The sequence below is a fragment of the Zootoca vivipara genome, chromosome 4 (genome assembly GCF_965207765.1).
Source record: "Zootoca vivipara chromosome 4, rZooViv2.hap1.1, whole genome shotgun sequence".
In the NCBI taxonomy this organism is placed as follows: domain Eukaryota; kingdom Metazoa; phylum Chordata; class Lepidosauria; order Squamata; family Lacertidae; genus Zootoca; species Zootoca vivipara.
This window is the reverse complement of record NC_142587.1, coordinates 81,796,059-81,812,574: the sequence shown is the minus strand read 5'-3', so window position 1 is coordinate 81,812,574 and position 16,516 is coordinate 81,796,059. Positions and strand designations below refer to the sequence as shown.

The 16,516-nt window shown below is 37.8% G+C and overlaps 1 protein-coding gene across 1 annotated transcript in view; it reads right to left on the bottom strand.

Moving 5' to 3' along the window:
- Nucleotides 1–1,392: 1,392 nt before the first annotated feature.
- Nucleotides 1,393–16,516, bottom strand: part of PSPC1 (paraspeckle component 1) — a 38,341-nt gene continuing 23,217 nt past the window's right edge. The window contains exons 7-9 of the mRNA XM_035115134.3: nucleotides 8,626–8,683; nucleotides 5,233–5,411; nucleotides 1,393–2,203 (exon numbers count right to left, since the gene is read on the bottom strand). Of these exons, the coding sequence (XP_034971025.1) occupies nucleotides 2,018–2,203; nucleotides 5,233–5,411; nucleotides 8,626–8,683 (423 nt within the window). The 3' untranslated portion in view covers nucleotides 1,393–2,017. The remainder of the gene's footprint in view (nucleotides 2,204–5,232; nucleotides 5,412–8,625; nucleotides 8,684–16,516) is intronic.

The window sequence follows — 16,516 nt, the reverse complement described above, 5'->3', positions numbered from 1 at the left end:
CTTGCATTGTGTAGAAGAGTAATCTAACATTCTCCAATATAGCCCATTCTCAGGTACCTCTTATTACATTTTCTACATATTAAAAACATCAAGTGTTGCAACTCCTACCTGAAAAGTATCAGAAAATGCACCAATAACTTTTTACGCATACAAGTCATTTTTCAAGGGAATTCATCTTCTTGGTAAAGTCCACATTATCTCTACCTTTCCTTTTTAGAAAGTTTAGAGTAAAATGAGAGCAGGAAAAAGCCATTTGCTCTTAAATGGCTATCATCTTCCCGGCATTATTTTACATTGCACACCTGTCATATGATGAGAATGGCTGCTTCTTCAGGATCCAAACAGCAGCACACAAATATAAATTCCTGGAACTGAAAATCTAGATCAGATTTTACACAAATTTAGTTTATGCAGAACCCATGAAGAGTAAAAAAAACAAAAAACCACCCACCCAAAACCAGTATTTCTAAAATGTTACACTGATGAAAATATGGTCACTAGTGTCCTGTCTTGGTGCAGGAATACAGGGTTTTCCTTCTAATTGTTTAAAAAAGTCCAACACTCATATTGATTTAGCATAAATAGAAATAGGGGGACAAGTGTTACCACGTATTTCGCAAAACCATACTCAGCTCACATAATATACCATACTTATTCAGAAGGACTGGTCTTCCATATAACTCCAACACGCTGAGGTTTAATAAAATGTTACCTAACAGTGTTCATATTCATTTGCAAACACTGAATATTTACATTACTGTAATGAAAAACATTTTGTAGCATAATCACAATATTGGTATATAAATATCGGTATATGTCAGTAACTTCTCATCCATCCACTTAATACGCATTGTATAACTGGAATTCCCAGTTTAATTTTGTCCAAGCTTTTGTGCATTGTATCTATGCCTTTAAAAAGGTATGTAAAGGTTGCACCAACAATCCTAATGAAAATGTGCGTACTTAAATGAAACATCCAAAGGCAAACTCATTGTGCCCATTGCAAGAGTGAAACAGCAGCAGCTATGATCATTATCTGTGTATATAAGCCAGCTCCCTATAACATGGAAGATATTTTCTTTTATGCTGTGAGATAAAAAACATATACAGTACTAGTTATGAGCATTGAAAAAAGTAACATTTTCAAGGAAGGAAAGGTCTTCAAACATATACTGCCAACTCATATTCTTTATGAATCTTCTGCAAAGGCAATAGCCGACCTACACAATCCATTGAAACCCTTAACTACAGGGGAAAATATTGTTTTAACACAAAATTACCAGTAAGGTTAACAAGATTTTGGTTTTCTTAAAAAATATTCGAGTTTTGTTTCCTGCGAAGAAATTATTATTCATTATCTAAAACCACAGGTGAATATTTACTACTTGGAGATTTTTCAAGATTCAAAGTGTTTATTTGAAAGCTGAACACAGGATACATTATTATGACATTCCCATTGCAACTAGGTTTTGTACATGTTGGTGAGAACAACTTTTTAAAACAGATCTATAAAGTCTTACTGAATGTTTCAGATGTTCTAAAGTTGCAGAAGCCTCAACATTTGCTCTATGAGTTGTAAGCTGCACTTTCATTTGCATACAGTTACAATCTATAAAGCATTTAATTTTCAGAAGATAGGCTTTATGAAGAAAAACGAAAATATGCGTACAATTAAAGTTAAGGACAGTATTCATAACAATGTTTCAAAATCATTTAAGCTGATCTGTATTATATTTTATTGTAAGTATGGAACTCACAAATTTCACAGCATGGTCACATTTTATTTTGCTGAAGTCACAAACATCAGACATGCAAAATGAAGCACATTATTTCTGCTCTACGTTAAAGCCTAAGACTGAATACAAAAAAGTAAGATTTACTCCCCCACCCCACCCCACCCCACCCAAAAAGTTTGATGACTACATTAACAATAAAACCGTTTTCAAGGTAACAGCTAAAATTATAAAGGCATAACACCAGATAGTCAATCGATTTTCTCAGAAGTAAGAAATAAATTTCAGTATCTGCGACGCTTGTTAGGTCCTTCAAAGCTGCCCACAGGGTTTCCTCTACCAAAGCCACCAGGTCCACCACTGACGGCACCTACACCACCCATAGCTGGCTGAGGAGTTTCAGAGCCTGCCCTACTAACCATAGGAGAACCCATTGGTGGTGGGCCTCCTTGCGGGAATCTCTCAGAATGCTATTTTAAGTCCATTTAGAATCATTTTAGTTACAGTAAAACCAGGGGGGGGGAGACAAGTGGCGTTTTCATGAAGATCGCAGATAGTCCAGCAGAATCAGGATGATACATAGAAGGAAGAAAGGAGCAATTAATTTTTGTCATTATTTTAATTATAAGCTGAAAAGTAAATTAACTAATGTTGTGCCCACCAGTATATTAAGACAAAAGGGGAAGGGATCTAACATCCAAGTTTGGTTTTTTTAAGATAAAAAATGCTGAGAAGCAGTTTATAAGCCACCCTGAGCATTCAATATAAAGAGCAAGATAAAAGTATAATAAATATATTTTGCAGATTCTCCTGTATGGTATACGTATTTCTTCTTGAAATAAAGTAAGTAGAAGCACAATTTATTTTCTGTTGGAAGACATAACAATACTTTAAATGATAAGTAAAAACCAGCTATAGCACATTTCAAGTTAAAGGTAGACTGATTTGAGTTAGAAGAGGAAATAAGTTTTAGAGAAGGGAAAAAAGGAGCCAGATGCCATTAGCTACTGCTCATTCAACTGCCACATACTGCCCCAAATCCTTTAGGCATTTTTATTTAAACATGTTGTTAGTTGAAAAACTAACAACAACAAAATCTGCTATTATAAAATTTGCAAAAAAAAAATTGCATTATATGATATACAGTGGTACCTCGACATCCGAATGCCTCGACTTCCGAAGGTTTCGGCTTACGAAGTCAGCAAACCCGGAAGTATTTTTGTCCCGCGCGCGGTCTGTGCCTGTGCAGAAGCAGCGCGCGCGGTCTGCAGAAGCGCAAAATCGTGCTTTGCTCATGCACAAAATGGACGCTTCGACATCCGAAGGTTTCGACTTACGAAGAGCGCCGTGGAACGGATCGCCTTCGTAAGTCGAGGTACCACTGTAGTTTCAGATTATACTCAGTTTCAGATATACTCAGCAAACTCGTAAGTTCAAACTGAACTAATAAGTAAAGTTCTTACATGCTCTTTTGAATCTAGGGGCATAAATCTAAATATATACATTTTTAAAATGTCCCCATCTGACTTCGTTGCTGTCTTTTCTCTAGTACTATCTGTGTATACCTTCCAAAAATCTGGAAAAGAGGCTCAGCCATTTAAGAAATTACAAAAAATTGGAGAGCTCAAATGAGCAAATAATGTAAGACAGTGTACTGCTGTTGACAGAAGAATGTGTTGGACTGGGCACCTAGGAAACCAGGCTTCAAATCCCCACTCAGCCATGAAGCTCACTGGGTGACATGGGACTAATCAAAGCCTCTCAGCCCACAAAGAAAAACTGGAAGGGAGAGGGTCCATCTTAAGCTCCTTAGAGGAAAGACAGGATATAAATATAGTAATAAACTTCCTTCACACTTGGATCCAAAAGGCTTTGTTGTATAGGCTGAAGACACTTCCACACACAAGCACACACACAGAATTCCAACAATTCCCAATTTCTACTGCTGGCCCTAACACCAAAGAGACCCTCCCCGAACCTCAAGAATGGACTTTCTGGGGGCACCAGGGGCTGCATAAAAATGGGGAATTTTTGAAAAGTTTACTAGCTTTTTGAAAAAATTACCAGCTGCAGAGAAACATTCAATTTTCAAACAGCACTGTCATAGCGCATTTCCAGAAGTCTTCATAAATGATTATGCTACAAAACATTCAGGGTATGTTGATAAACGCAGATTCCATGTCCTTTTAGAGCGCAATATATTGTCCTTCCCTTTATTAGATGCTAACATAATACAGGCCAATTTCTTTTGGTTCCCTTATGAGAAGGGTTAGAGAAAAAGGCCTCTTTCAGTATTCTGCATGCTACATGGGACCTATTAAACTGACTATTCTTTATGTCGTGAAAACAGTATTCTGAGTAAAATACACAGAAAAATTGGTGCTGATATACTTCTCTTCAAAAACAGTATGAGCAGAAATAGCCCAGCTTTCAAGATATTGGAGAATATCAGAGACAGCAAGATCTTCATCTGTTGTTTCCATGCAATCATTTTCATTGACACAAGTTTAAAAATCACCTTGACTTTTCAGCAAAAAGAAACTGATACAGGAAAACACAACAAACAAAGTTCTATCTGCAAACATCATTCTATCCATTGTACATATACTATTTCCTTGGAACTTAGATATAGAAGGGAATGCTATACTGAGAGGCATATTTGAACTGTACTTTTTGGCTAACTTGCACATTTTAAGTTTCATTCACCCAATATTCATCCCTTTCTTATGACCTAAGCAGATGAATTGTTAACTTAAACCAGGAGTAGGCAACCTTTTTTCTCGCCAAGGACAACATTCATTTAGAGATAATTTGTCAGGGAGCACATGCTGACTAAATGGGGCTGAAAGGGGCACCCCTTTGCATTCTGGAACTCCGAAGAGAAGGATGTTCTTGCCAGAGGTCTGGTCTGATCACACTGCAAGAACCAGGTGCAGTCTGCCAACACAGCCTGCCCAGCTGTGAATTATACCTAACTATCTAAAGAAGCTGTTCCGCGTGCTGAGTCACAGAGATGTTTCAATAATCGTAGCCTCACTTGTTTAACACTAGCATGCTAACAAATTAAATTTGTACTTAAAATTCACTTAATCAAAGATATCTTCACACTATGTGTCATTTCAACAGACCACAATCATATTATAGGTTTACCTGCCCCAATACAGCAAAATAAGAATGAACAATTATAGTTGATGTCCATAAAATAATATACTGTTTTGTTTTTGCATTCCTCTACTTTGATCACTGCGAAGTGTGAAAAATGGGTTTCTGACTGAAAACCAATTTTGGCAATTAATTCTATGTACATAATTCTTGGGTATAATCACTTTTAATACAGTGTCAATAAGTTATGTTTGTTTTTACATTATTTTTCAATCTCAAAAGGTATTTATTAACTCAAAGGTCTATTCTAAACTAGTTTTAGCGTGAAGTTATCTTTGCAGCAAAGAGATGTGCCACAATGAAGTAGAGACAAAATTAAAATTTTGTGATACATTACCACAGTTCCATTATCTGGCATCAATGGGGCTCCAATGTTTGCAGCTCCTTCTGGTCCCAATGCAGGACCAGGACCCATTGCAGGCCCAGGCATTGTTCCTCTGTTGTTCATATTCATACCCATCATTGGAGGTGGAGGAGGAGGACCTTGGTTTCCAGCAGGTGCTGGGCTAAAGGCATCTATGCAAAACAGTCTACACTTAGAGCTGTCCTAACTGAATTTTAAAGAATTAAAAATTTACAACAATAACAAACTATACAAAACATCAATTAAATGAACAAATTGCTTTTATCCTTTGAGACTGTACATTTACTTTCATAATGAGGTTTTAAGCAAAGTTACTGCTGAAATTAAGTGTTTAAACTGTTTATAGGTTTCAGCTCTACTTATTTTCCATAAAGAGTTACCAGTTTATACAGGTAACTGCAGTAACTTTCAAGTTGGCCGCAATCCAAAGAGGCCTGGTGCCAGCATTTGTGTGTAACACAGCTTTTTCATAACTTCTCCCCCCCCCCCATGGTTTTTAGCAAATAAATTTGAACCACAAGACAAATAAAATTAACTTAAGAAGCTTACGGTAGAAGATACTCTCACATGCGCGCAAATAAGAATGCATGAAAGTAGTAGGCAACTTATTCAGCTTTACTAATCAGAGTATGAATCCGCTTAACTTTGTGAACATATTGTACTCAAGTAGTTAACCTCTTCATTTATAAAAACAGCTGCACATTGACTTGTAGTGGAAAATAGTAATACCCAAGAGACAAGACGTGAACTGTACATTATAGAAATGCAGAAGGAATCATCACACTGTATTAAAAAATTTGCACACACACAGGGAGAGAGAGAGAGAGCAAGAGTGGGATCCATGATTTTAGGGACATGGATTTTAGGGATATGTTTGTATATTCAAGTCAGTGTCCCATTCGATATGTTATATAAAAAGAGGCATATGAATGAGGAGACCTGAACCTTATACACACACAAACTATCTTGCCACACTCTATCACTCCTGTACTTTTTTCCTATCTGTTAAACGAAGAAAGCTGGACTGACAGAAAAATGCCTAGGATTGTAAGAGCACAGGGGGGTTAACATGCATGATCCTTTTGGGTGGAAAAATCAGCTCTTCTTTAGCACACTGCCTTCACATGAAAGGAGGGCAGAAACATGAAGAAACAGAATATTGTTTCCACCATAATACCTACTTTGGCTCTGAAACATAGAATTTAGGATTCTAATTTTACCAGTGCCAGGAAACAGATTGAGTGACAAGAATGGTATAATCTATGCATTTCGTTAAGGACAGCTATAAAATGATATTCAGCTGTCATTTTAAATGCTTCAAATAAAGTATTTTCAATAAAGTCTACTTAGCTAGGCTTCGTAACTCTTCAGCCACAACTGTTTTTTTTTACACTTTTACACACACACACACACACACACACACACACACACGGTTTTGTTGGGGAAATTACTCAAGCTAAGCTTGGCTAGAACATGATGAAGTAGTAGGATTCTTACGTATTCAAATCAAGTGCATATTTCTTAAATGTAAGTAAACAAAGAACTTAAACTAACAAGTAAAATGAACTTTCATTCTATTATATATAAGCCTAATATTTGAGCACATGTATAAATTATGAATTAATCCGGCTGCCAAAGCTTTCTGTATTTTATGCAGACAATCAGACTTAACTAGGCGTCTCCCTTTATTTCCTCGTACAGTAATAGGAAGAGGAAAGACCTTATGCTACAACATTAAAGTGCTTGAAGTTCAATAAAGGCCTGAGGTTCAATAAAGGTCTGCCTGCCAGAAGTACACCTCAAAATGTTGTGCCTCAGTTATATACCAAAGGCCAACAAGACATCTTGCCCACCACCTCTGCCCACAAATCTGGAAATTACAGCAAATTCTATACTGAATAAACAACAGATCTTTCCAGCAGGTTAAATGTGGGGGACACTCTTAAACATGTGGAGTCAAGCCCTATTTGGGTGTGCTGGTTGCATGTAAAATTCCTGGATCTATTTCTAAAGACAGTGTTCATAGAAGTTTTGTTAACTTTAAGTGTACTAAGAATCTTAAAGATGTTTTTTAAAAGAATGCTTTCAATCATACAGCTCTTTTTAAAACACATGCTGTTTAATTAGCGCATCCATTCACAAAAGGAAGTTTTCTGCTTTCAGAATTAATGCTAATCAATACTAACCAGCTCAAATTAAACCATGGTTTAATTTTAAGCAGCGAGAATACGCACTCCCCCCCCCTACCCAAATTTCTTCTTTATTATCCATTGTTTGTTTAGTTTGCCCAGTGCTATATATAATTAATGCTTTTATGGTTGGTCCTATGGAAGGACATTCAGCAACTTCAGAGCTGCAAATGGTAAAGGCCTCACTTCTTCTCTAGGCCAGCCCAGTCTCCACACAAGGTGGAATCTGAAGCAAGGAGAAGCAGGGTCACACATTCAAATCGAAAGGGCCAGGGAGGCTCATGCAGAAGGCAATATTCCATAAGATAATCAGGACTGTTTAATGCTTTCTTAGTCAACAGCAGCATCACTCTCCTCCTACCCTCCTTCAGCATATTTCATCTCTGAAGGCAACCGGAGCAGTTTCAGTTTCAAACCTAGGTCTGAAACTAGAATAAAATGAATCTGGATAATCAGCTTCATCCAAGACTGAAGCATGTGCACCCACCACCCTTTTGAGCATCTGGCCTCAACAATGTAAATTAGATAATGACTCTAGGTCCAAATATGGTTTCTTCGGAATGGTCAGAAAATATAACTAGAAAGCAGTAATGGCCACAAAATCTTAGCCATGGTTAGAAGAGTGGGAGAATTCAAGCATGAAGGAGTATAGCACATTCTCAGCTGCTAAAAACCATAGCAGGCAATTGCCCCCATAATAAATCACTGCGGTGATACTGAACACAGTGCTAAACTTAATAGTGCATGAAATTTTCACAAATTTACAATGAGGAGACTTTGATAAATGTTAATTGTACTTTGTTTCTAATCGTTTTCCAGAATCAGTCTTCCATAAATAGCAACATATTCAAAAACTTAAATAAGTGAATCTCAAGAAGTAATTTTTAAAAACCCACAACCTTTTCTTCTTGTATTACATAGAATTCGTATTTTGCTTTTCTTCAGAACAGTCTTAAAATGAAAAAGTAACAACCCAACGGCCCATATTTAGTATGTTCATTTGCTTTTTCCTAATCGTAAGATAACTCACACTTGAAACAAAAAATTCCTGAAGAACAAGATTCACTATAGAAATATATATTTCAAGAATACTTCTCATTGCATAATACTCATAAGTAACATGTACAGTCTCAAATGAATTTTGAAATAACAAGAGCCTTTTGCTTCAGATCCCTACCTCCCATGTTTAATGCTCCACGAGGACCCATATCACCCATTCTCATTTCCTGTTCTCTCTGAAAGTAAACATAATTTTCACAATCAACCTATCACTTATTACTTTAACATTCTCATCTTTTCAAGTAACAGCAAAACTTAATTTTTCAGTTATTACAAAATAAATCAAATTTTCTGGTTTACATAAAATCAGAGGGATCCTGTAAAAAAGAAGTTTTAAAACTTAGTAAATTATTGAAGTCCTACAATTTGGGGCTTGTTGAGAAAGTATAAGTACACAAGATACTTCCAACTGAGAGATCTATAGATAGAGGATCTCGTGTAAATGTTATTGTTGCTCAAGGTCAAAGGAACAAGGAGAAGTAAATGAAGTTGAGACTCTCTCTCACGAACCTGGCAGAATGAAAGGTGTGGATAACAACTAAACAAGTTCCTAGAGATTGACTACATATCTGGACTGCATTCTCTCAACTCAAACTTCTACATTCTTGAGTTTTGGTGCACATGCATCCAGTGCCACAGGGGCAATGTTCTGATCACCATACAGAGAGATAATAGATTGAGAAATATTACTTCTGCACCAGGTCATAGTGCACTCAGACAGTATAAAGAAATTACCATGATCGAGAATCAGCAACAATTTAATTAGTGTATAGGGATTTAATTTGCTTGTATGATTCTTCTCACAATTTTGGGTTTGCACAAAGATAGGAACAGACAGGAGTGCCTGGCATGCTATAGTCCATGAGGTCATGAAGAGTCGGACATGACTAAACAACGACAAGGAACATACAACCATGAGATATTCAGAACAAACAGTATGTCCTGACCCTAAGAGCATGAAAGTATTTAGTGTTGCTTATATTGTTGTTGTTTAGTTATTATGCTTTTGAGCCTTAATAACAGCGCATAATATCAAAAAATGTGCAGTTTGGAATGATATTGCTTGAAGTCTCAAAAATGTTTCAGTCTGGAAGCGTTATATGCAATGACCATAAATTAAGAAAACTCACAATATAGAATACAATTAGGAGTAAAAAGTCATAGCAGCAGTAGGTCACTGTCATAAGGCAGGTGAGCAAATACAGTACTCATTCACCAGTAGCCTGTACTGAATTAAGAATGGTCTCGGCCAGTAAGAATCAGGCAGGCAAACTCAGAAAATTGAAAAACAAGGTGTGTTTTTTCAAACCTTCAAATAACTAAAAGCTATGTGTAGGTGGAAGATTAAGTGTCTCTGTGTGTTATTGGACTTGTTTACAATACTGCCATATGGGCTTAAAATCACACTACTTATCATTTGAGATCATTAATGAGCAAGTACACTGAACTGTGCAATTAAGAAAGGACACAACTATTAATATCCCTTACAAGTCAAACCATGCAAAACACAGGTGTTGAATTCATTACTAAAAACCAGGTCTATAGAAGAGATGGAACAATATTTATAAAAAGCAAAATTAGGACTTAATGGTAGTATTCATAAAATGGGGTGGGGAAGGGGGAGAAAGCTGACTTTTTAGTGAAGTCAAAAGGCTAGTAGAACAGATATTATTGGAGATTAGAAGTTTGTGTGGGTTTTCAAACAATTCCATTAATAGATAACTTGAAGAAATTCAGAATGGAGTAATTAAAAATCACAACACAATAATAAAGGCAAGACACAGTTCTCCTCTTTCCCATGTTACAACCAGAAGGCACCTAAGGCAATACACACAAGAAAACCAAGAAAAGTCAAGCAACTCTACAAAAATAAGCTGTTCTCATAAATATATCCAACCATTACAAGATTAAAACAAAAAATTTTTAAAATTACTGTAAGACTAAAAGTGGTCAGTGACAGTATTAAACTTCCTAATACAATTTATAAATATTGAAGCATCAGATTTCAAACAGCTTCAATACAATTTGTTTATAAGCCAGTTTAGAATACTGAGAGAAGCCATGTGCCCCTGACATCGATTGCAACTTAGCACTGACAGCAGACTCCACAGAAGTCACAAGAGTGGAACTGTGCAAATGTCATAGTTTAAATGAGAAACGCCATTTTCATAATTTTTTAAAGGTACTCCTTTCGCAAATATGATACATTTCTCATGTGGAGAAAAAAAATTCAAGAAAATGCAGAATTATAACGTGTTTAGTTCTACTTAAGTCATTAACAGACTCACAGAACCAAGAGTGTCATATGCTCGTTCAGGACAAGCAGTAGTATTCTTAGCACAAAGTACTAAATGAAAGTTAGACATGCAGTCAAATATTCCTTATTTGTATGTAATTATGTTCCAAGACAGTTTTAATAAAAATTTAGCAGAACATCTGTAACGTCAACATAAACAACACAGAATGGAGAGAATACCAGAGAACCTCCACGCTAATACAGTTGAAATATAAAATTTATACAGCTAAATGTGTGTACTATTATAGCAGAGAAGCAGGTTCTATGTACCTGGACAAATAACACTATGTACCTGGACAAATAACACATGCAAAACAATGGACAGAAAGTTGTGTGATTTCTCGGCAGAAAATGGGGGGGAAAGCTTTGTTGGAGTAATAGGGCAGCACCTCCCTGTGAAAACCACTCAGCTGTATTTCATCCTGAAACCTCTGTGCAGCTAGTTTAAATGCTTAAGAGAAAAATAGGCTCCAGTCAGGTCTGCCACCCAAGTACTGCCCACCAGCTTGGCTGTGATTGGCCATTTCAAATCTGAATGGCAAGGAGAGTCCCAGTAGTGCAGGAAGAATCCCGCCCCACAGCTTACCAATGGCTGCATTGGGCCATAATTGCCTCTGTCACCGAAATGGTATGGGGTCTCTGTATTTCATCCTGAAACATCTGTGCCATTACAACTATTAACCTTTTAATCAAAGTGCAAATTGCATCTACAAAAAGAAATCATTCATACTTCTATACAGTGATGTTGACTTAAGCCCAGTTTGTTCACTAGGCAGTTCAGGTAAATTGTGAAAGAAAATACAAGTTTTCCTAAATGTATGGCTCATATTACGCTTCACATTAGGTACGATCATCATGTATTTAACATCACATTGTTTATGTACATCAATCTTATTTTGATCAGATTCACACTTAACTGAAGGAGTATATTTCCCTTTGAAAAGCAAAAATGGGTGGGTGATGTCTGGCAACAACCCCAGAGAGCTGCCCAAATTAATCAATGGAGAAATCCATTATTTTAATATACAGTCATATCTTGGGTTACAGACGCTTCAGGTTGCATTTCGGGTTGCGCACTGCGTGAACCCGGAAGTACCTGAATGGGTTACTTCCGGGTTTTGGTGTTCGCGCATGTGCAGAAGCACTAAATCGTGCTTTGCGCATGAGCGCCAAATCGTGACCCGCACGTGCGCAGATGCGGCGCTGCAGGTTGCGAACGCTGTGGGTTGCGAACGTGCTTCCCGCACGGATCACGTTCGCAAACCGAGCATCCACTGTAGTTGAAATTGGACACCAGATTTCCACCTCAGGAAAAAAAGACACCAAAAAGTAGTAGAAAAGTATCCAACAGCACTATTCTCAAGGCAACTCACATGGTGATATAAAATACAAATGAAAACAGGGTCATTAAAAAGAAAAGGCTGCATTAAAATTTCTAGCGTGGAGAAGAACAGAAGTAGACAACCCAAACAGAACTCATAAACTGTAGTTCAGAAGTTAAACCACTCAGAATTACCATAGACAGCACCTGGCTCTCTGGAGAGGACATTCTAAATCTGAAATAGCACTACTGAGAAGGCCATTATGTAGCACTCACCAGCCTCACTTCGCTTGGTAGGGCCTCTGAAGAGAATCGCAAGGTTTGAGTAGGTTTATTTTGGAGAAGGCAGTATTTCAGCAAGCCTGGTCCTACACCATTTAGAGCTTTAAGAGGCTAAGACCAGAAATCTGAATTAGGTCCACAGTTGGAATGGGAATCTGAGCAACTGATAAAAGTACTGGTACAATATGATTGAGTTGCTGCTCTAACTCAGGCTGCAACCCCAATCCCATTTACTTGGGAGTAAGCCCCACTGAATTCAACCAGAATTACAGTACGTCCGAGTATAATTGGTGACGATTTAACACACTCTATAATATGTGAGAAAATATTTTAAACACAGGCCTGCTATAGAGCAAATGCAGTTCATATTGAAGGTTAGATGGGGCTGTGGCTAGAACAGTTTGGCTCTTAAGGTATACTGTCCGGGTATGATGTTTATGAAGTACAGAAACTAACAGAAGCTTATAGAAGCTAACAGAAGTGTTCTAGTATATTCTAGCATTCAAAAGTGGAAGCAGGAATGCAGCTGCTGTTTTTATACTTCCTTATCTGTTTCCTCCAAGGTCATACAACCCCTGGACTAGCTATAATTGCTGTCTGACAGAGATTCACTCTCATTCTTTATTTCCTGTTACAGGTAGGTAGCTGTGTTGGTCTGAGTCGAAACAAAATATGTACTTGCTTTGATTCATTCTCTCTGTGTATATGGTTTTTACATTGGTGTGGAATATTTATACTGTAACTAGATTACACTCTGAATTGAGCTTGAGACTGCTGTACCAGGGACCTGGTACCAAATGTAAAACTGGTCTGCCGTCGAAACAAAATAAACCTTAGTAAACTTTCTACTTTGTCCATGGAGATTTCTTGGCAGGGATACTGGAGTGGCTTGCCAGTTTCTTCTCCAGGTGGATCACGTTTAGTCAAAACTCTCCAATATGACCTGTCCATCTTGGGTGGCCCTGCATGGCATAGCTCATAGCTTCTCTGAGTTATTCAAGCCCCTTCGCCACGACAAGGCAAATCCCAAGCCGGAATTAATATTGCCGGAAGAAATATCAACAACCTCAGATATGCAGATGACACAACCTTGATGACAGAAAGTTAGGAGGAATTAAAGAACCTTTTAATGAGGGTGAAAGAGGAGAGCGCAAAATATGGTCTGAAGCTCAACATAAAAAAAAAAACAAGATCATGGCCACTGGGTCCCATCACCTCCTGGCAAATAGAAGGGGAAGAAATGGAGGCAGTGAGAGATTTTACTTTCTTGGGCTCCTTGATCACTGCAGATGGTGGCAGCAGTCACAAAATTAAAAGACGCCTGCTTCTTGGGAGAAAAGCAATGACAAACCTAGACAGCATCTTAAAAAGCAGAGACATCACCTTGCAAACAAAGGTCCATCTAGTTAAAGCTATGGGTTTCCCAGTAGTGATGTATGGAAGTGAGAGCTGGACCATAAAGAAGGCTGATCGCCGAAGAACTGATGCCTTTGAATTATGGAGCTGGAGGAGACTCTTGAGAGTCCCATGGACTGCAAGAAGATCAAACTTATCCATTCTCAAGGAAATCAGCCCTGAGTGCTCACTGGAAGGACAGATCGTGAAGCTGAGGCTCCAATACTTTGGCCACCTCATGAGAAGAGAAGACTCCCTGGAAAAGACCCTGATGTTGGGAAAGATTGAGGGCACAAGGAGAAGGGGACGACAGAGGACGAGATGGTTGGACAGTGTTCTCGAAGCTACGAACATGAGTTTGACCAAACTGCGGGAGGCAGTGGAAGACAGGAGTGCCTGGCATGCTCTGGTCCATGGAGTTACGAAGAGTCGGACACGACTAAACAACAACAACAACAAAACTTTCTACTGGTGATTTTGCTGTGTTCTGTGTCTGTTTAGAGCCCACAAGTCACCAGAGTTCTGCTACTTCACTTCACTCAACAGCCAGGCATGTCCCAATGCCTTTGGGGCACAAATCCTGACATATACTTCACACTAAGTATCAGAGGCTAGACTGCAGTGTCACACAAAGCAACCTCTGGCTTCTGCTTTGGCTGAAGCATTCTGACCTTTGATGCACCGTTGAATGCAATCATTTCAGGATCAAAGAAGTCCTTATCTCAGCCATGAATAATGAACTCCAATTTACTGAAGAATCCTGCCCTCAGATCTATTGTGTTTCCCTGAAAATAAGACACTGTCTTGTATTTATTTTTTCTCAAGAAGACACACTATGGCTTATTTTCAGGGAATGTCTTATTTTTTTATTACGCGTCCAGCCTCGCCTCTTCCTTGGCGCCTTTCAGAACTGCGGCTATCACTGTCTTATTTTCGGGGTGTGGCTTATATTGCGCAAATGCGTAGAAATCCTGCTACGGCTTATTTTATGGGTATGTCTATACAATTTAAAGAAAAAAGAAATACTGACCATCCTCTAGTTGGGGTAAGAGCCCTCTGCATCACTGGCAAAGAATGGGGAACAGTGGTTTAGCTAGTAAGAATGGAACTTCTGGACCAGGCTCAATCATTGCAGTAATCAAGTCTCAAAGTTACCAATGCATGCACTTTATTTCTTTTACCACCCGCTGGTGCAAGGAAGGCATGTTCAAACTTTCTGCACTATGCAGGAGCCTGTTTTTCCTGCCCCTCATTAGAACTCAACTCGCTTTCAAAATGCAAAGTGTGGAGCAAATGGCCAAATAATTGACAAGTGTTATCAACCCACCCTGTTATCTGTCAGTCAAAGGAGAACAGGGAATCACTTGCAAAGAAAAAAATGTGACTCGCAAAGAAAAAAATACATATTGAGTTAAGGACTATTTCAGATGAATCTATATAAACTGTTAATTTCATTTAGGCTTGCTCCTTAATTTTTGCAGCTCTATTTGAGGAGACAACCAGTGATCATGATTCAAACTACTTCCACATACAGAAATCCACAGAAATGCTTTCTTGAGGGAAAGCTCTCACTTGCCCATTCAAAGTGCAGGATAAATTGAGGACTTTTCTGCTTCAAAATTTCAGTTTCCACATGACTCTAGTTACTTTTCTTGGTTAGCAAAACTGGCATTTTAGCTGCTATTTCCAGCCATGTGAACAGACTCAAGTCTTCAGGGAAAGGTCATAAATATATTCAAAGTTAAGGATAAAAATAGAAGCTATGACCAAAAAATTAAGTCTGTGGTCTCACTGAGCCAATCAGTCCTATCATTTTTATGTCTTTCAGATTTGTAAATCACATCACAAATGTGGTTATCAGACAAAGTAATTTGTGACATAAATGAACACGTGCAAAGCCTCCAAGTACAGCTGCTCCAAGTACAGTATCCCATTCCCGAGAAAAGATACAACTAGATTACTTTGTGAGTGTTGATATTGCTGTACTCTCCCATCTGACTTCTAAAGAACAAGACAGTTTAACAGAACTTTCCTAGGATGATTCTTCTGGCTGACTTCAAAAGCACATGTCTTGACTTCTGTTCTAAATACCTGGAACTATCCAAAAAAGCTGTGAAGCACATTGTGCCTTTTCCTACAATATTTCTATGAAGGGGGATTTTCTGCACCTCCGGCATTGAAATCAAAGTATTGAACCAAGCTGGATATGGAACCAGATTTAAGGTTGAAACTTCCATTGCTTCAACCATAAATCCAATCTTTAAAAGCTGCAAAACAGCACCAGCCATCTCAGTAAGTGTATCACTATAAAACATAAGCAAATGTTCATTCTGTAGAATGACTAAATTAAATCATATGTCTCGTACATATATATGTATTATCATTTTTCAAGCATAAGTATTCACTTAAAAGTCTCACTGGATTCACAAGTTATTTGTTATTATGTATTTTCTTAATTAACGGAGCCTAATGGTTAAGCAATGATGAACAGGAAGATTTTTATTCCTTCTAAAAACTATTTTCAAGGTTTCTGTTAAAATAAAAATATTCCCTCAAATATACATCCAGGTGTGGTTGCATAGCTCAGCAAATTACGTATTAAAACTATACCATGTTATTCTTAAATATATTTGACAGTACAGATTGGCAAACAATAATTAACCCCCCCAAATGGACTTATTGTCAGGTAAATATATGAAGGTTTTTGACATAATT